At 54.7% G+C, this 19,652-nt stretch overlaps 1 protein-coding gene across 7 annotated transcripts in view; it reads right to left on the bottom strand.

The window, feature by feature from the left end:
• HMCN2 (hemicentin 2) overlaps positions 1–19,652 on the bottom strand; it is a 162,589-nt gene that overhangs the window by 100,164 nt on the left and 42,773 nt on the right. For all 7 annotated transcript variants that reach the window (XM_047768690.1, XM_047768686.1, XM_047768691.1 and 4 more), the window contains exons 13-21: positions 19,318–19,445; positions 18,470–18,583; positions 17,410–17,559; positions 11,030–11,203; positions 7,989–8,084; positions 7,632–7,759; positions 5,893–6,037; positions 1,803–1,915; positions 1,505–1,664 (exon numbers count right to left, since the gene is read on the bottom strand). In XM_047768690.1, the coding sequence (XP_047624646.1) occupies positions 1,505–1,664; positions 1,803–1,915; positions 5,893–6,037; positions 7,632–7,759; positions 7,989–8,084; positions 11,030–11,203; positions 17,410–17,559; positions 18,470–18,583; positions 19,318–19,445 (1,208 nt within the window). The remainder of the gene's footprint in view (positions 1–1,504; positions 1,665–1,802; positions 1,916–5,892; positions 6,038–7,631; positions 7,760–7,988; positions 8,085–11,029; positions 11,204–17,409; positions 17,560–18,469; positions 18,584–19,317; positions 19,446–19,652) is intronic.

Raw genomic sequence — 19,652 nt, 5'->3', positions numbered from 1 at the left:
TGGACTCTGTTATAAAGGAGACTGTAAGTTTCAGGGTGGGCTCAGATCAGGTGGTCCCCTCGGCACCCCCTCCACCTGTCCCCCCCACCCCAGAATCCCCCTCCACCTGTCCCCTCCACCCTGGCACCTCCTCCACCTGTCCCCCCCAGCCTCCCTCTGGAAGCTGGTCTTGCTTTTTTTTTTTGTCTTTTGTCTTTTAGGGCCACACCTGAGGCATATGGAACTTCCCAGGCCAGGGATCGAATCAGAGCTACAGCCACCAGCCAACACCACCGCCACAGCAACGCAGGATCCAAGCCGTGTCTTTGACCTACACCACAGCTCACAGCAACACCGGACCCTTGACTCTCTGAGTAAGGCCAGGGATCGAACCCATATCCTCATGGATGCCAGTCGGGTTTGTTGACTCCTGAGCCACGACAGGAATTCCTGGTCTTGCTTTTTGATGACCCTGACATGGTCCCTCGGCCCAACGTCTATGCTCCTCTAGCTTCTCTCCATCCTGCTTCCCTTCCCCGGGGACCTTCTGGCAGTTTACGTCCTTCCTCTCCCCTCTCTCGCCCTTCTCACCTTCATCATCCCGCTCACTCCCGAGAATAAATGGGATTAACCATATCCCATGAGGCTGAGGGCCCCAGGGGAACACTGGTTCCAAACAGTTCAGTATGCAATTAATTATTTAATCGCAATTGTGATGGGCGCTCTGAAGGGGACATTCCAGAGTGTCCACAGCAATGGGATTTGACTCAGCCCAAGGGATCAGAGAGAGCTGAGATCTGACTGAGGGAGAAGTAGGCTGGACCAGGAAGGTGAAGAAAGGGCATTCCAAGAGAAAGAATGGCATAGGCAAAGGCCCTGAGGCAGGATGGATCCTTTAAGAAATGGGAAGGAGCAGAGTTCCCATCGTGGTTCGGTGGAAACAAATCTGACTAGTATCCATGAGGACGCAGGTTTGATCCCTGGCCTCGCTCAATGAGTTAAGGATCTGGCATTGCCGTGAGCTGTGGTGTAGGTTGCAGATGCAGCATGGATCCTGCGTGGCTGTGGCTGTGGCATAGGCTGGCAGCTATAGCTCTGATTCGACCCCTAGCCTGGGAACCTCCATATGCCACAGGTGCGGCCCTAAAAAGAAAAAGAAAAAAAAAAAAGAAATTGGAAGGAGGCCAGAGGCTCTGGGCAGGCACAGACCTGGCGAGAAAGGTGGGCGAGGGGGCTGCCAAGGTGGGAGGGGGATCCAGTGTAGAGGCTCATGTCTCTCCAAAGCTTGTTAACGTGATGGCTCCCCCCAGTCCAGTTACAAAGTGTGAGAACCATGCTTAAAACGTGTCCCTCTACGGGGTACAGTGATGAGGGGGACCGCTTTGGTCTGCGTGCCCGTCAGGCAGGAAGAATTTAGAGGCAAAGTTAACGGGGTACAGGAAGATGCAGGCGAGGCCAGACTGCCCATGGCCCTGCCTCCATGTCTGCCAAGCCCCTCGCCCAGGACGGGGCAGCCAGCACTCACTGTTGACAGAAAGCCGCATCTCCTGGCTGGAAAAGCCCACGGCATTGGTGGCTGTGCAGACATAGGCACCTGCATCCTGGGCAGACGGCCGGGCGATGACCAGGGTGCCATTCTTGCTCACGTTGTAGTGGGCATCCCCGGAGGCCAGGGCCTTGGTTTCCTGCAGCAGGGTCACAGGGACATCAGCAGCACACCGTTCCCCCACCCCCTACCTCCCATAGCGATTTGCTCCTTCCTCTCCCCACAATGCACTGGGCCTACCTCTCTGGTTACCCTCCTGGTAAAAGGCTTCACCTACCTTGGCCCAGGTGATGGCGGGGGTGGGAACTCCTGAGGCTACACAGGGGAGAGAGGCTGGAACCCCTTCGTTGGTGATGTGGTGGGTGGCAGTGGGCTGGATCCTGGGTGGCACTTTTAAAAACAAACCAATTCCATAAACCAAAGTTCGCAGCAGTACTATGCACACATAAGTCCATAGAGTGAAACAATCCAGATATCCAGCAGGGGATAGTGGATAAACAGGGAGTGGAATGTACCTGTAGAATATTATTCAGCCTTTAAAAAGGAATAAATGTCTGCTATAATCTACAACATGGATGAACCCTGAAAATCTTATGCTAAGCAAAATAAGCCAGATACAAAAAGGCAAATACCATATGATTCCATGTTTATGAGACACCCAGAACTGGCAAATGCATACGCACAGAAGACAGAGTGGTGGTGGCCAGGGGCTAGGGGAGGGGAAATGAGGATTTATGGGTACAGAGTTCAGTTGAGAAGATAAAAATTTCTGAAGAGGGATGTTGGGGATGCTTGTGATACCATGCCCCATAGAGTTAAAAAAAAAAAAAAAATCCTGGAAACTGTGCCCCAAGGGATTACTAGAAACTGGCAGCTCATAGAAATTCTTGAGCTTGTCTTAGAGCTTGCTAAAACCCCCTCCGCTTGAGTCCACCCTCACTGAGCAAGCGCCCTTTCTTGTTTTGTTGTCAATGACACACCCTCCAAGCTTCTTGTAGCCTAAACAACAAAATGTTTGCGGTGTCTTCCAGGAGCTTGGCGTCAGCTGTGTGCAGATGGAGCTCGAGCTGGCTAAGACTGGTTGGGGCCACCATCCCTAAAACTGGGCCTCTGCAGGGGTCTGATGAGTGACCTTTTGATGTCAAAGGGTCCAAAACTCCACCTTCAGACCATGCTAGGCGCCTGCATCTTTGAACATGCATCCCATGAAGAAGCATGGTCCCCAGATACACCTGCACGGAACACCGCTTACCTCACCTTTTCCCTACCTGCAATCACCTTTCCCCACGCCAGAGACCACCCTGCCTCTTCATCCCATAACTATCCCCAGCCCTCACCTCCCGGGAGGTGGATGTGAGACTTGCTCTCCCATCTCCATGCCTGGCTGCCTTGGGAATAAACCCTTGCTTTGCCACCCGTCTCAGCATCTTCTCGGCATTCTGGCTTGCTGTGAATTGGGGAAATGAATCTGGTGGCACGAAAATGTGAATGCCACTTATGCCGCCGAGCTGTACACCCACAAGTAAGTATGAAGACAGGCAGGTCTACGTTATGGACTTTTTTTTTTCTTTTTCTTTCTTTTGCCTTTTTTTTTTTTTTTTTTGTCTTTTTAGGGCCACACCCACAGCATATGGAAATTCCCAGGCCAGGGGTCACATCGGAGCTTCAGCTGCCGGACCCAGCCCCAGTCACGGCAATACCGGATCCAAGCTGCATCTTCGAACTATAAGGCAGCTGGCAGCAACACTGGATCCTTAACCCACTGAGCAAGGCCAGGGATGGAACCCAAAACTTCATGGATACTAGTCAGGTTCTTAACCCACTGAGCCGCAACAGGAATTCCACCGTGATCTTCTAAAAAACACCAGTTTTAATGGCGAATACAGCCACCACTATAAATCCATGCCCCAGACAGAGGGCAGCCTGTGTCTAGGAACCAGCTGTGCCATGTCTTAACTCTGGGAGTTTGGCTAAACCACTTAATCTTTTGGTAGCAAAATTCTTTGGTCAGCAAAAAAAAAAAGTTAAATTAATCCCAATTCTCTGCCTGCTCCCTGGGGATGGACAGATGAGGAACGGCAGGAACCAGTGTGCATAGGACACAGTGAACTTGAAAACAAGTGCCAGATCCATCCTGGGCTCCATCCAGATTTGCAGGCATTCAAACAGGGAGTGAGGGTGTCTCAAAGAGACGCAGGGGAGGGGGAAGGGGGCATGGACATGCCAGGGAGGGAAAGCCAGAAGTCAAGGGTAAACAGGCAGAGCCTAAAGGGAGGGAAATGCCTTTACAGATTCTACCAGGTGGCCAGAACCAGTGAGTGGATTAATACATGCGGAATGGAATGAAGTGAGCCGAGAGAGGGGATTCAGATCACCACCCCAACAGAGGGGGCTGTGCCAGCAGCGGGGGAAGTTGGTGATGCTCTCTGCAGAAGCAGCCTTCACTGACCCCATGATTTGGCGAGTTATCCCTTTCCCTGAACCTCAGCTTCCTTAGCTTCCAAGCATGGGGTCTTTTTTTTTTTTTTTTTTTTTTGTCTTTTCAGGGCCGCATCCGTGGCATATGGAGGTTCCCAGGCTAGGGGTCGAATCAGAGCTGCAGCTGCCACCCTACACCACACCCACGGCAAGGCTGGATCCGAGCCGTGTCTGTGACCTACACCACAGCTCAGGGCAACATCAGATCTTTTAACGCACTGAGCGAGGCCAGGGATTGAACCTGTGTCCTCATGGATACTAGCTGGGTTCATTACCGCTGAGCCACAACAGGAATTCGTGGAGTCTTTTAAACCCAGCCCTGGAGCAGTTAGGAAAATTAACTGAAGCATGCACAGAACCTCTCAGAGGTCTGGCATATGACTTGTGCCCAACCTGCGATCCCTGTTGGAATTAGGAGGAGACAGGACAGCTGGATTCTAGACCCAACCCCCTTCTGAACCTCGGTTTTCCTCTAAAAATGGGGAATGATGAGTTCTTTCTGCTCATCACCTCCCCAGGGGGGTTTAATAAAACAAACAAAACAAACAAAAAGAGGATATTAACATACGCAGTGAGTGACAAAACATAATCAAACTGCATTGCGTCTTCTTGTTTTAGAATAATGGTGCTTGGTTGGGTGGGTGAAGGGTAACAGGGACCCTCTAAGACTGTGGGTGAGAAAGTAATTGGTCAAAATACACGAAAAGCCCTAAAACTGTCTAGTCTCTGAAAGTCAAAACTGATTCTATATTAATAGTTTATCCTAGGGAAAGAAGCAGTCACATGGGCGAAGGAGAACCACAAGGAAGTCTAACCTGAGATGATGAGAAACCAGACCCAAGGGGGCTATTTAGACACACCTGGCTCATCCAAGCAGAGGACAGGTGTCTTAACCTGATGCTTCCTAGTATTCTTAACAGAAAATAGTCATAATACATTGTGACAAGAAACACTCAGCTTGCATGACAGTCCTATCATGTGGTTCCAGTTGGTTTCTAAATATCTCCGTGATGTGTATATAAAGAATTGATGCATACTTTACACAAAGAATATATACCATGTCCAAATAACTTATATACAATGTATATAAAGAATATATAATGTACATATTATACATAGATACACAGCAGCGTTATGTGCACACCTGCAAGCTCATGAGTGTATCAAGTAACACACCAAAGTGTAAAATTACTCTGGTTCTTAGCTACTGACATTATGTGAGTGGGTTTTGCTGTTACTGTGGTTTTGTCCAATCTCTAAATTTCCTACAGTGAACATGTACTCTTTGTGCAATCTTTATTTTTTATTTATTTATTTTTTAGGGCCGCACCCACGGCATGTGGAGGTTCCCAGGCTAGAGGTTGAATCAGAGCTATAGCTGCCAGCCTGCACCACAGCCACAGCTATGTGGGATCCAAGCCGCGTCTATGACCTATACCACAGCTCACGGCAACGCTGGATTCTCAACGCACTGAGCAAGGCCAGGATCGAACCCACCACCTCATGGTTCCTAGTTGGATTCATTTCCACTGAGCCATGATGGGAACTCCCTGTGCCATTTTTTTTTTTTTTTTTTTTTTGCTATTTCTTTGGGCTGCTCCCGCGGCGTATGGAGGTTCCCAGGCTAGGGGTCTAATCGGAGCTGTAGCCACTGGCCTACGCCAGAGCCACAGCAACACAGGATCCAAGCCGCGTCTGTGACCTACACCTCAGCTCACAGCAATGCCAGATCGTTAACCCACTGAGCAAGGGCAGGGACCGAACCCGCAACCTCATGGTTCCTAGTCGGATTCGTTAACCACTGCGCCATGATGGGAACTCCCTGTGCAATTTTTCTTAACGGAGATGTTCCTGATCAAGCTCCCCACCCCCACCCTCCCAGGACTCACCCTGGACAACCAGCTCCACGTCCCTATGCTGAGAGCCGGCCGTGTTGGTGACCACACAGCTGTACCTCCCCGCGTCCTCCAACAGCGCCTGATTGAGGTGGAGGCTGCCGTCTGCTCGCACGGAATGCCGGCTGCTTGCTGGGAGCTGGGGAGGGTGAGGAAGCTTGGACCAAGGGCCCCACTCGGAGGCAGCTAAGAGAGGGCGCTCTGGAAACCTCACTGCCCGCCAGGCCAGCAGGGATCAGCCTGGACTGAGAGGCCAGGGGTTCAGAGACGATGAGGGATCTGGGGGTGAGGATGCCATGGCCTCCCAGCTCCCACCCCTTCCCTTCCCTGAGACACATCCACCCCCACAGGGCCTCAGGGCCAGGTGGACCTGACCCCTGGCACGCCCCTGACCTCACTTTCTCACAGCCATCCAGGCCAGGGCAAGCCATCCCTCCCAAGGGGGCCAATCCAGCCTCTCTGGGAAAGCCCTCACTGAGCCGGGACTGAGGCTCCGAGGACCTTCCACACCAAGACCATGGAGATGAAGGATGGCAGGGGACAGGGCCAAGCAGAGCGGAGCACAGAGGTGGCCACATCAGACGCAGCCCCAGAGAGAGAAGCCAAGAGAACAGCTCCCGCTGGCTGCCAGGTCTGTCCCCGTGGCCCAGAATGAGGCCTGGGCAACGGCTGTCAAGATGTCCAGCCAGTCCACCCTTGGTGAGGGGCCCCAAAACTTCCCACCAGGCCTGAGCCCATCTTGGGCTCCCCTGTTCCTGTTCTGTGAGCCTGGCTGCACACGCTGCACGCAGGTGCCCGGAGATGCTCCCGGGCCATCTGGGTACCAGGCCCTTTCGGGCTGAGTGAGCTGGGGTCTCCACTCCTTGCCCTTGGCAGCTGGGCAGGCGCGGGTCCACCCAGTATTCCCCCCACCCCCACCCCAAGCAAAAAGAGGCTCCACCTCTAAGGTCACTCCCTGTCCTGGCGTGAACGAGGCCCAGGGCCACCCCTTCCTCACCTGCCCCTTGGATTCTACCGAGGAAGGTCCCCTCACAACCCCGGCCCACAGGCCCAAGCAGGGTCTTCCTCGGGTCACGTCTAATTACACAGGCCGCACTAACAGCTCGTGAAGCCTGCACATCCCAGAGGCCTGACCCTTTCTGCCCAGCATCAGAGGCTGGGACAACAGGGCCAGGACCAGGGCAGCAGTCTGGTCCCACAGTCACTGCCTCCATGGGTGTCCAGAGCCTGCTGGGGTGAGGGCACCTCTTTAGAGCCTCCAGGGCACAAGGACCCAGGGATGCCAGAGAGCGAGCCAGAAGAATTGAGAAAAAGGGAGAGGCTACAATGATGGAATGAACAGGAGAGGGGAAATTAAAAAAAAAAAAAAAAACAGAGGGACAGGAAGGGACCAAGAGCCACTGTGCGCCCAGCAGCGCTCCAGGAAGCCTGTGCAGTTGCACAAGTCACACCTCTGTCCTGGAACCATCAGAACAGGGGTGACGAATGCCTTATGTCTGTGTCCCTCCTAAATTGCGGCTCCCACCACAGCACTAATGGAGCACAAGCACCTCTGGTCAAGGACTTTAGAAGGTGAAGGTTGCTATCAGCGCATTATCAGAGAAAGTTCTGGAAAGAGGCAAGGAAGACAGGGAGAAAGGAAGAGGACGTTTCAAAACAGAGGAACCACAGAGCGGAGGTCAAGATGTGAACGTAAGAGCCCCCCTCCGCACCCCGAGGGGCCCGGGACTCACAGGCCGGCCAGCCTTGAGCCAGCGCCTCTCAGGGCGGGGCTTCCCAGCCAGGATGATGCAGGGCAAGGACACCGGCTGCCTCTCCAGCACCCGGACGGTGGAGGCACTGCTGGCGATCTGTGGGGGGGCTGTAGGAAGAGGAGCCAGTGTCAGTTCACTAGATCCCTTTGGGTGGCCATCTAGGGGACAGGGAACCAGTGGAAGCATCAGGACTGGGGATCCTAAAGGGTCAAAGGGCACACTTCTTGGGGCACACTGCTCCAGAAGGAAGGGTCCAGATGCTTCTCTTGCCCAAACGTCAGGCACTCATGCCCAGCCTCCCCAACCCAAGCTTCCTCTCCAGATCCACCAACGAACCATGTCCAGTGACAAGGAGGCGGACCTCCGCCTGGACCTTCCCAAAGACATTTTGAGCTTCACAGATATACGGGGCCTGGTCTTCAGGGACCACACCTGAGGGGCAGGAAAGAGACAGGCCTTGTTATCAGAGCATATCACGCTCCAGCCCCCAGGATCCAGCTCCCCAGGTTCAGGCCGAGCCCTCGGTACAGCCTGGCCCTGCAGAAGGCCAGTGAGAGAGTCGGGATGGCAGAGGGGAGAGGGGTGGGGGATACAGCTGGGCCTTGGAAGGGCAGGAAGGCCTCAGCTTGCCCACATGTAGAATGGGGACAAGTTATCAGTAGCTGCATCTTGTAGTGTGTTGGGAGGGATCGATAGATGATGCAAATCCAGTGCTCGGGACCCAGCCTGGCACATAGTGAATAGGAGGAGTGACGGTGGTGGTGGGGACGGTGGTGATGGTGAAGATGCTGGTGGTGATGGTGCTGGTGATGGTGCTGGTGGTGCTGGTGCTGGTGATGGTGGTGCTGGTGATGGTGATAATGGCGATGGTGCTGGTGCTGGTGGTGCTGGTGCTGGTGATGGTGATAATGGTGGTGGTGGTGATGGTGGTGCTGGTGATGGTGATGATGATGATGGTGATAGTGACGATGTGATAAAGACGGTGATGGTGGTGGGGCTGGTGGTGGTGCTGGTGGTGATGATGCTGGTGGTGCTGGTGGTGGTGGTGCTGGTGGTGATGTTGCTGGTGGTGATTAGGATGCTGGTGGTAACGGCAACAGTGGTGATGATGCGATGAGGATGTTGATAATGATGGGGGTGCTGGTGACAGTGATGATGGTGATGGTGCTGGCGGTGGTGCTGGTGATGGTGCTGGTGGTGCTGGTGATGGTGGTGGTGATGATGGTGGTGGTGATAGTGACGATGTGATAAAGACGGTGATGGTGGGGCTGGTGGTGATGATGCTGGTGATGGTGGTGCTGGTGATGGTGATAATGGTGGTGGTGGTGATGGTGGTGATGGTGATGGTGATGGTGCTGGTGATAACGGCGATGGTGCTGGTGCTGGTGGTGGTGCTGGTGGTGATGGTGATGGTGATAATGGCGATGGTGCTGGTGCTGGTGCTGGTGGTGCTGGTGATGGTGATAATGGTAGTGCTGGTGATGGTGGTGCTGGTGATGATGATGGTGCTGGTGCTGGTGGTGGTGGTGCTGGTGATGGTGATAATGGTGGTGGTGGTGATGGTGGTACTGGTGCTGGTGCTGGGTGCTGGTGATGGTGATAATGGTGGTGCTGGTGATGGTGGTGGTGATGGTGGTGCTGGTGATAATGGCGATGGTGCTGGTGATTGTGCTGGTGCTGGTGGTGGTGGTGCTGGTGATGGTGCTGGTGGTGCTGGTGCTGGTGGTGCTGGTGATGGTGATAATGGCGATGGTGCTGGTGCTGGTGGTGCTGGTGCTGGTGATGGTGATAATGGTGGTGGTGGTGATGGTGGTGCTGGTGCTGGTGATGGTGATAATGGTGGTGGTGGTGATGGTGGTGCTGGTGATGGTGATGATGATGATGGTGATAGTGACGATGTGATAAAGACGGTGATGGTGGTGGGGCTGGTGATGGTGCTGGTGGTGCTGGTGGTGATGATGGTGGTGGTGATAGTGACGATGTGATAAAGACGGTGATGGTGGTGGGGCTGGTGGTGATGATGCTGGTGATGGTGGTGCTGGTGATGGTGATAATGGTGGTGGTGGTGATGGTGGTGCTGGTGATGGTGATGGTGCTGGTGATAACGGCGATGGTGCTGGTGCTGGTGGTGGTGCTGGTGGTGATGGTGATGGTGATAATGGCGATGGTGCTGGTGCTGGTGCTGGTGGTGCTGGTGATGGTGATAATGGTAGTGCTGGTGATGGTGGTGCTGGTGATGGTGATGGTGCTGGTGCTGGTGGTGGTGGGTGCTGGTGATGGTGATAATGGTGGTGGTGGTGATGGTGGTACTGGTGGTGGTGCTGGTGCTGGTGATGGTGATAATGGTGGTGCTGGTGATGGTGGTGGTGATGGTGGTGCTGGTGATAATGGCGATGGTGCTGGTGATGGTGCTGGTGCTGGTGGTGGTGGTGCTGGTGATGGTGATAATGGTGGTGGTGGTGATGGTGGTACTGGTGGTGGTGCTGGTGCTGGTGATGGTGGTGCTGGTGATGGTGATAATGGTGGTGGTGGTGATGGTGGTACTGGTGGTGGTGCTGGTGCTGGTGATGGTGGTGCTGGTGATGGTGATAATGGTGGTGCTGGTGATGGTGGTGGTGATGGTGGTGCTGGTGATAATGGCGATGGTGCTGGTGATGGTGATGATGATGGTGGTGATAGTGACGATGTGATAAAGATGGTGATGATGATGGGGCTGGTGGTGATGGTGATGGTGCTGGTGGTGATGGTGATGGTGATGGTGCTGGTGGTGGTGGTGCTGGTGATGGTGATAATGGTGGTGGTGGTGATGGTGGTGCTAGTGATGGTGATAATAGTGGTGGTGATGATGCTGGTGGTGCTGGTGATGATTAGGATGCTGGTGGTAACGGCGACAGTGGTGATGATGTGATGAGGATGCTGATAATGATGGGGGTGGTGGTGATGATGCTGGTGGTGCTGGTGACAGTGATGCTGGTGATGCTGGTGGTGATGAGGAGGATGCTGGTGGTGATGGCGACAGTGTGATGATGTGATGAGGATGCTGATAATGATGGGGGGGGGTGGCTACCACACACAACACTTACGATATGTCAGGAACTGTGCTGAGGGATTTACCTGTATTACTCACACAGCAGCTCCGTAAGGCGGCCTGCCGTTAAACCCAGGTGGCAGGCATCGCCATTATCGCTAGTGTGACCAGTTCAGAGAAGAGGAATGACATAGAGAGTTCCCCAGCCAAAAGACGACCCTGCATCAGCCTGCCCCATCGTCAGTGCTGGGGGTCGGGGTCCTGCTCCCGGCCACCCAGTCTGGGGGCTTAGGCGGTCTGCAGCCATTCCGTCTCCCCCGCCCACCCTCCCCCAGCCCCAATCTCTTACTTTCAAAGAACAGCACTCCCGTCCTGCTGCCCCGCCCGGGCCCCAGCGGCTGGCCGTCTCCACGACGCCAGGCGACCATGGGGGGCGGGCGGCCCGTGGCCCGGCATGCCAGGAGGGCACTCCTCCCCAGTTCCACGGTGACATCCCGGGGCAGCTCCGTCAGCTGGGGCGCATCTGCAGGGAGGTGGCCGGTCAGCCTCGCCCGGCGACTGGACCCGCCCAGCCCTGAGAGCACTGTTCGAGACCTGCCTCCCCTCCCATCACTGGGAGGTCCCCCCTCTTCCAGCCTCACCCTCGTGAACCTGAGGCTGACTCATACCCAGGGCTCCGGGGCCAGCCTGCGTTTGGCAGCGTCCCCCCGTGGACAGCTCCTGGGGCCAGGGAGGCAGCGGGAGTGGCCTTTGGCAGGATGAAAACGTCTGTGTGCCTTACACCCTGCATGGGGGTCATGGGGGCCCCCGTTGCTCCTCATACAGCGGAGAACATGCCTGCTCCTGGTGGCCACACCTCCCAGGAAGTCCACCTCGGAGGGGCTGCAAGTCACGCTCGGCCCCGGGAGCCCCACTGCCTCTGAGCACCCCTCCACCCTTGCCCTTCTCCCCTGGCTGGGGACGCATCCTCTTCCCCGTATCCTGGACCCCAGGGAGCCAGCTTCGTGGGGAGATTCTAGCTCATCTTTCTTCTCTACCTCCTCCTCCTCCTCTGCTTGCTGAATGTTTTGTGATAAGCATATAAATCTCTACTACGACATCCAAAGAGGCTTATAAATAACTTGACCTTAGACTCTATGGTCCAAATGGGACACTTGAGAGTGAAAAGAGCCCTGTTAATCATAACAGCAGGATCCCAGGCCTAAACAAGGGCTCACCTGCATTATAAAAAATTCAAGCAACACACAAGGGTTTATTTGCCGATTTTTTTGCCCCACTCACTTCAACTCCCAGGCCCTCCCCCAAGGGAACCACTATTAATGGCTTGTAGTGCTTCTTCAAACTTGTTTTTCTAGGCATTGTCTTACTTTTATAGTCAGGAGAGGAAAAGAAGTTGTTTCCCCAAATAGAAACTCATGATCTTTTGCACCCTTCTACCGGCCAGAAGCAGGTCCTTCTCCAGACAGGTCCAGGGCCTGTTCCCTGCAGCTTCTGGGCCCGGCCCTCAGGTCTCTGTCCCCAGGCCCACAACCAGGAAGGGTCTGTTTCGAACCCATTGCATCCAACACTGTGGAAAACACTCCATCTCTTTGTTCTTGCCGTCTCTCCAGAAATCTCCCCATCCTTCCAAATCATGACCTCAAGTTTCCCTCCTGGCCTCAGGGAGTAGGGAAGTTCCAGGGAGATAGAAACACAACTTGGAAAATCACTGTAAAGGAGGAAGGCAGAGTCTTGGACCCCACGTCGCACAACACCCGCACGCTGCTTTGCTCTCTCACTGAGGCCTGGCAGCCACCGCGGCACAGAATCCATGAAAGCCTCTGATCCAGGCACCTAAGACGGGGTCTCTGGCCCTGCAGAGCCCTGGCCCCCAGGGCACAGCTTTGCTACCCGCCCCGCCCAGGGCAGAGCTGCTGCTCAGCTCCAGGACCAGGTACCCCTAGAACCTGCCTTTCCTGCTCCACCTAGCCCACAGCAGGGCCCAGCTCAAACCTCCAGGAAGTCCTCCCACCCCCCGTCTTTCTCACACTGTCTCTTGACCCCCTCCCTCCTGAGCCAAAGAGCCTAGCTTTGTCTGCAGACCGTGGCCTGTTACAAAATGCATGCCCTTTTTCCCATTCTCCTCCCCGTCCTGAACTGCCCCCTGCTCCCTCGAGAAGGGATGGCTGACATATATAATAATAGCGAGCAAATAATATGCACAAAGAGTAGCATTTGGCATGCCTTCTAAGAAACAGGCATGGTGATGGTGCTTTTATTTTATTTTATTTTATTTTGTTTTATTTGCTTTTCAGGGCTGCACCTGCAGCATATGGAGGTTCCCAGGCTCGGGGTCTAATTGGAACTATAGCTGCCGGCCTACGCCAGAGCCACAGCAATGCCAGATCCAAGCATTGTCTCCGACCTACACCACAGCTCACAGCAACGCCAGATCCTTAACCCACTGAGCGAGGCCAGGGATCGAACCCAAAATCTCATAGTTCCTAGTCGGATTTGTTTCCTCTGCACCACCACAGGAACACCTTGTTTTATTCTATTTTTTTGGCCACGCCCACAGCATGTGGAAGTTCCTAGGCCAGGGATCGAACCCATGCCACAGCAGTGACAACATCAGATCCTTAACTGCTAGGTCACCAGGGAACTCCCGTGATGGTGCTTTTAGAAACATGACTTCATTTGCGGTCTCAACAAACTCATGAGGTAGGTACAATCCCAACCCCATTTTACCGATGGGGAAGCTGAAGGTCAGAGAGATTTAGGACCCTGCCCAAGGCTCTCTGTGAATGAGAGCAGGCTGGGTGGGGGGGGTCCTCCGGAGCCCCCTCCTGGGAAGACTCCTTTCCCCACAGACAGATCCTGCAGTTGGGCCTGGAGCCACAGCCCTGCTGGCCAGGGCTGCAGAATGACTTGCTTCCCTAAAAAACTATTTTAGGAGTTCCCATGGTGGTGCAGCAGTAACGAACCCAACTAGTATCCATGAGGATGTAGGTTTGCTCCCTGGCTTTGCTCAGTGGGTTAAGGATCCGGTGTTGCCGTGAGCTGCAATGTAGGTTGCAGATGCAGCTCAGATCCCGTGTTGCTGTGGCTGTGGCGTAGGCCGGCGGCTACAGCTCTGATTCCACCCCTAGCCTGAGAAATTCCATATGCTGCAGGTGCAGGGCGCCCCCCCCCCCCCGCCCCCCGCTGCCAAAAAAAGACCAAAAAAATTTTTTTAATTCTATTTTATGACTGTTTATAAAGACCAACAAAATCCAGGCTGGATTCCTTTTAATCTACTTGTTATCATTCACTTTTTTCTTCTGATGGCAAAAGAAATGAAAATCAGAGTACCACTGTTCAAGTGCCCTAACAGCATCCCCGGCTCTGGGCCCTTGCCTGTTGTGCCTGATGGAGAAGCCGCCCAGATACTGGCCACGCCAGCCACAGAGCCCAGCTCTGCTTCTCTCCTGCTCCCCTGGGCTGGTCAGAGTGGCTTTGCTCCTACAAAAGCCCACCCATCACTCTGTGGCTCACCCGCCCAGCAACCAGGGGGTCCAAGTTGGGAATAAGCAGCAGAAACTAAAATGAGAGGCTACAAAGAGAGCTCAGGAGTTTCCGCCATGGCTCAGCGGAACTGAATCCGACTAGCATCCATGAGGATGTGGGTTCGATCCCTGGCCTCGCTCAGTGGGTCAGGAATCTGGCTTTGCTATGAGCGGTGGTGCAGGCCGGCAGCTGTAGCTCCAATTTGACCCCTAGCCTGAGAACTTCCATATGCCACCAGTGCAGCCCTAAAAAACACACACACACACACACAAAATAGTATCCAGAAGAGAGCTGAGGGCAAAGGAGGCTTAGCTCAGGGTAGTTTTTTATTTTTGTTTTTTGCTGCTATAGTAGCTTGATGTGGGATCTCAGTTCCCAGAGCAGGGATTGAACGGGGTCCATAGTGGTGAAAGCACAGTATCCTAACCATTTGACCACCAGGGAACTCCCAGGGCAAAGTTTTAAAGTAACGGAAAGGGCACTGAGCTTGGGGAAGGGGCACCTGCCACAGAGCCTGATCACCAGCCACGACCAGGCCCTGGTGAGTCTGGCCCAGCCCACGAGCGGGTGTCTTGAGGGTTTATTCCATTCAAGCCCTGAGTGAAGCACATTATCTCACTAAATCTCTGAAGGACCTTGTGAATAAGCCTCTATCATTACCAGCCCCATTTCAGAGGTGAGGAAATTGAGGCTCCGAAAGGTAAATAACTTGGCCAAAGAAGTAGCTGGCCCTGGACGTTGATCCAGAACCCTGCCTTGCCTAATGCCAGGTCCAGAGCGGCTGCAAAAGCACCTTGCAAGCTGGCCCACCAATGCCGACACTCACTGGCTACACAGGAGGAAGCCAGTTCCCAGCCGAACAGCAGGAAATAGGCACAGTGCCAGCCCAAGAAGGCTCTGCCAGCCTGGCCCCGAAGGCTGCACCACAGCTGCCACCCAGATGGGCAGGAAATTCAATTTCCCACCAGCGCTGCCAGGCCAGCTTGCCCCAGACACACAGGTGTTGGGCCACCAGCCACCCTGCCCCTGACCTAAAGGCCAGAGGCCACCAGGGGCCCAGTGCCTCAGAAGTCTGCCTCTGGTATGGCAGCCACCTCCTCCCTCTGACCTGGGGAAGTGGCCCTGAGACTGAAGGCTGGCAGATGAAGGACCAGGACCAGGCAGGCAGGTCAGCCTGGGCCCCAAAGAAATGAGGCTTTGCTGAAAAGAAATTAGACGTGGCGCAAAGGATGGCTTATAACAACTCCAAGAGCAGCCCTCCCCAGGGTACCCCCTCTGCTCACCCAGAACCTGCTGATTCATCACAATGACAGTGGCATTTGTCAACCCATCATGTCCAAAGCCTTTCTGGTCTCTCAATCGCACAACATCCAGAAACATTTTGCAGGTGAAGGACCTTATATTTGCATTTTACTATCAGGCTCAAAGGTTTTCCAACCCCATCCAAGAGCCACTGCACAGAGCGTGCTCAACAGGGAAACTCTGAGCACATCACTCTCCTTAAAACCTCTCACCGCCCCCACCAAACAAAGCCCAGGCTCCAGTGGGCTGCTAGCCCAAGGCCAGGAGTGACCCACAGCAGGGCAGCCGCCTCGGCCTCCCCTCTCCCCACCCTCCTATGCCTCGCAAGCTGCCGCAAGGAGATCTGCACATGCTGTTCCCTTTGCCTAAAACACTGTTCCCCAGCTCATCCCCTGTCTGCTTCTGGGTTCAGCTGAGACATCACCTCCTCCAAGAAGCCTTCCTGGTCCCCAGGGTTGGCTTAGCCCCTTTCAACGAGCACTGGCAGGACGGGAGGAGGCTGCTCCCACATGCTGAGTACACTGAGTATTCCAACTTCTATTTCCCATCTCCCTTCTTGTCATCAGAGGCGACACAGGTGCCACCGTTTCCCCAACACAAGGTCTGGGGCACGGGGCCTGGGCACCTATTGACCAGGCGTTAGAGGAACAAACGGTGGATGAGATGAATGAAGGCAAAAGGGACCCCAAGCTTGGGAGGATCCTCGAGCCTGAGAGGGTACCACCTCCCCCAGGGTCCGACCCTCTGCTGGAGCCACTTTGGGAAGCCCTCTGGCCATCCGACCCCGCCCAGTCAAGCACTTTCTCCATTCGCTGCACTGGCCCGGAACATCCCGCATCTGTCAACTCCAGAGGCCCTGAGTTCAGCCAACTCCGATCTGCTCTGGCTCGGCATGCCAAGGAGCTGTGCCCACAACTTCTGAGCAATTCCCAGCACCCAGGATTCGGGCCTGGCGCTTAGACATCATGACAATCACAGCCAAGGCCACGAACCAGCCACAGAAGAATCCAGACTCCCTATCCGTAAAAAGGAGACAGTCGCTTCTCCGTCTACTAAGCACTCACGATGGGCCAAAGCCCGAGCCAAGGGTCGTGTGTCTGATTCCAGGGAACCCGCAGTAAAGGAGCACGGGTGTTCAGCTCTCTTTTACAGGCGGAGAAAGAGCGACTTAAACAAAGCACAGAGATGGTAAGTGACAGAGACGAGACTGGAAGTCCTGGTGCAGGGATGATGGGGCCCGTGCTTGGACCAAACCGTTTCTGCAGCGGGCAACGCGCCCCCACCCCCAACTTCCAGGGATTCACACACTCGAGTGGCCCCTCCCACCCACCACATACCAGGGTTGGGCTGTGAGACCAATACAATATAGGAGCAGTGATGAGATGTCACTTCCAGACCACGATGGGTTATAAACACAGCAGCTTCCGCCGGGGATCCTCTCCCTCTCAAAACTCGGTCCTGCTTGACTCCCTCTCCCTGGGAGACCTACGACCTGAGAAGCCTTTTGGAGAAGCCCATATGGGTCAGAAACAGAGGCCTCCTGCCAACAGCCACAGTCAGGCCTTCAGATGCCCGCATCCCCAGCCAGCATATTAACTGCCATCCCATGAGAAATCCTGTGCCAGAACCCCCTAGTGAAGCCGCCATCAGAATCCTCACCCTCCAGAGCTGTGAGACCATGTGTGCTTATTGTTTTAAGCCACAAAGTGTTGGGGCAATTTGTGACACAGCAGGAAGTAACGCGCACACCATCTCCTTCCAAAATCCCCATCCCACGTGCTCTGGGTGGGCATGATGCAAATTCCCCACGGGTGGGCTACCTGGCTGGTCAGGTTCTCTCCTCCCTGCTCAGAGGCAGGGCAGGTGGAGGGCGGCGCAGGTGGGGCCAAGGTGTACACTCACGTCCAACCTCCAGCCGGATGTCCGCAGAGGCGTCACCCAGCTCATTGACAGCTCGGCAGGTGTAGAGGCCAGCGTCCCTCTCCCAAACCGCTGGGATCCGCAGCATCCCGGAGCTGGAGCCCTCGGGGGCCAGAATCATTTCTAAACCCCCTGGACCAAAGATGAGACAGCATCAGGCAGGTACCCACGGCGGCCACAGGAGGCCAGGGGACCAGGCTGCCTTCCTGACCCTGGGTTCCTGCAGCTCCACAAAGCTGGGACCTCGGACAGGTGTATGTGATGGAAAAATTCCCACCCCCTAAATCAGGACCCCTACGGTGTAACGGGTACAGATTTTCAATCTCACTAAATGAAAAGAGTTTCTGGAGACAGGGGGGTGGTATAACAACGCAAATACCCTTCATAGTACTGTTTGCCTAAAAATGCTTAAGATGGTAAACATTATGTTATGTGTATTTTACCAGAATTTAAAAAAAAAATTAAGTGAGCACCCCTGGATCTAATTCCTTGCCCTTTTTTTTTGTTTTTTTGTTTTTTTGGTCTGCGCCTGCAGCGTGTGGAAGTTCCCAGACTAGGGGTCAAATTGGAGCTTCGGCTGCCAGCCTACACCACAGCCACAGCAAAAATGCCAGATCCAAGCTGTGTCTGCGTGCGACCTACACCACAGCTTATGGCAACACCAGATCCTTAACCCACTGAGCAAGGCCAGTGACCAAACCCGCAAACTCATGGATACTAGCTGAGTTCGTTACACCTGAGTCACAACGGGAACTCCAGACCAAACCATCTTTGCGTTCCCAGCTAAGGAAGCAGACACAGAGATGCCAAGTCTCTTGTCCCAGGCCACCCAGGGGAGCCAGAATTCAAATCTGGGTCTATTCAATTCCTAACTATGGAGCCTGCCTGCATCAGCTGTGTGGACACTGGGCTGGGGGAGAGAGAGCTGCTAGAAAAGGCCCTCTCTCCCCAGACACCCCATTTTCCAGGCCGTCCTGGAAAAGGGATGCCCCCGGGCCCCCAAAGGACTGTTCCAGAGACCCCCTCTCCCAAGCCAGCGTACCTCGATACCAGATGACCCGAGGCGGGGGCACCCCGGATGCCCTGCACACCAGCACCGCCTCCTCCCCAACGGCAGCGAGCACCACAGCGTTGATGGGCGAGATGGATGGTGGGTCTGTGTGGGGAGCAGATGAGGAATCAGGGGCCCACCCACAGACTCCCTAGAGAGAGATCGCAGCCTTCCCCGGCTGGGGGAGGCACGGGAGTGGGGGGATGGAGCTGAGGAGCTGAGCACCTGCCCCCTCCCCAGTCCCCACCAATCTGGACAGTCACCCCCGAAAGATGTAGCCTCGGCAGGCCTTTAAAAAGCTACTTACCGCGGGAACCAAACTCCCCTGTGGTTCCTCTTTGAACTTGGGATAAAAGTCGAATTCCTGCAGGGTTCTAAAATGCCCAGCCGAGGCTGCGTGCCCCTCTCCTGCCCCCTCTCTCCAGCCCCCTTGCAGCCCCTTGGGCAACCCAGACTCACTCCCACCTCAGGGCTTTTGCCCCACGTGGTCCCTCTGCCTGGAACACTGTCCCCGTTTCCTTCTGCAGCAAGGGGCTGGTCCTGGGTGTACATACGACTGTTTCCCTCTCGCCCCAGCTACTTATCACTTCTTCACGCCCGTGCTGTACCTGTCCTAGTACCCTGCCCATCTGGAAGTACCTCATTTAACTGTTTGCCTGTTCATGCTGTGCTCCCCCGTTAGAGCATAAGCTGCACCTGCCAGGGACCCCGTGTCCACCGCTGTATCCCCACTGCCACGCAGCAGATGCTTAATAAGTACTGGTAGAGACGGGAGGAGGGGGGAGGGAGGGAGGGAGGGCTGGACACCCCTCTCCTGCAGATGCCCTTGGCCCGAGTACCTGTGTGGTAGAGGGTGACCGTCTCCTCGTCTGTGCCAACCTCATTAGCAGCCTGGCAGCTGTAATTCCCAGCATCCTCTGGGGCCACTCCCTGAATGATCAGGGTTCCCTGGGCATCCATGCGGACTCTGGAGTCGTGCCATGAAATGCATTCAACAGCAAGGGGCCCGTTAGCTCGGGTCTTGCTCTAAGTCATTATTAATAGCAAATTAATTAATGGCATCACTGGCGACACCATTCTACACTGATTGCTTGCTCCGTGCCGGGCTGCGTGTTCAGTATTTTACAGACCTTTTTTCGTTCATTGGGCTCAGAGAGGTAAAGTGATCTGCCCA

This window comes from Phacochoerus africanus, chromosome 2 (assembly GCF_016906955.1).
Source record: "Phacochoerus africanus isolate WHEZ1 chromosome 2, ROS_Pafr_v1, whole genome shotgun sequence".
Taxonomy (NCBI): domain Eukaryota; kingdom Metazoa; phylum Chordata; class Mammalia; order Artiodactyla; family Suidae; genus Phacochoerus; species Phacochoerus africanus.
The sequence above is the reverse complement of the archived record's forward strand: the minus strand, read 5'-3'. Positions and strand labels throughout refer to the sequence as shown.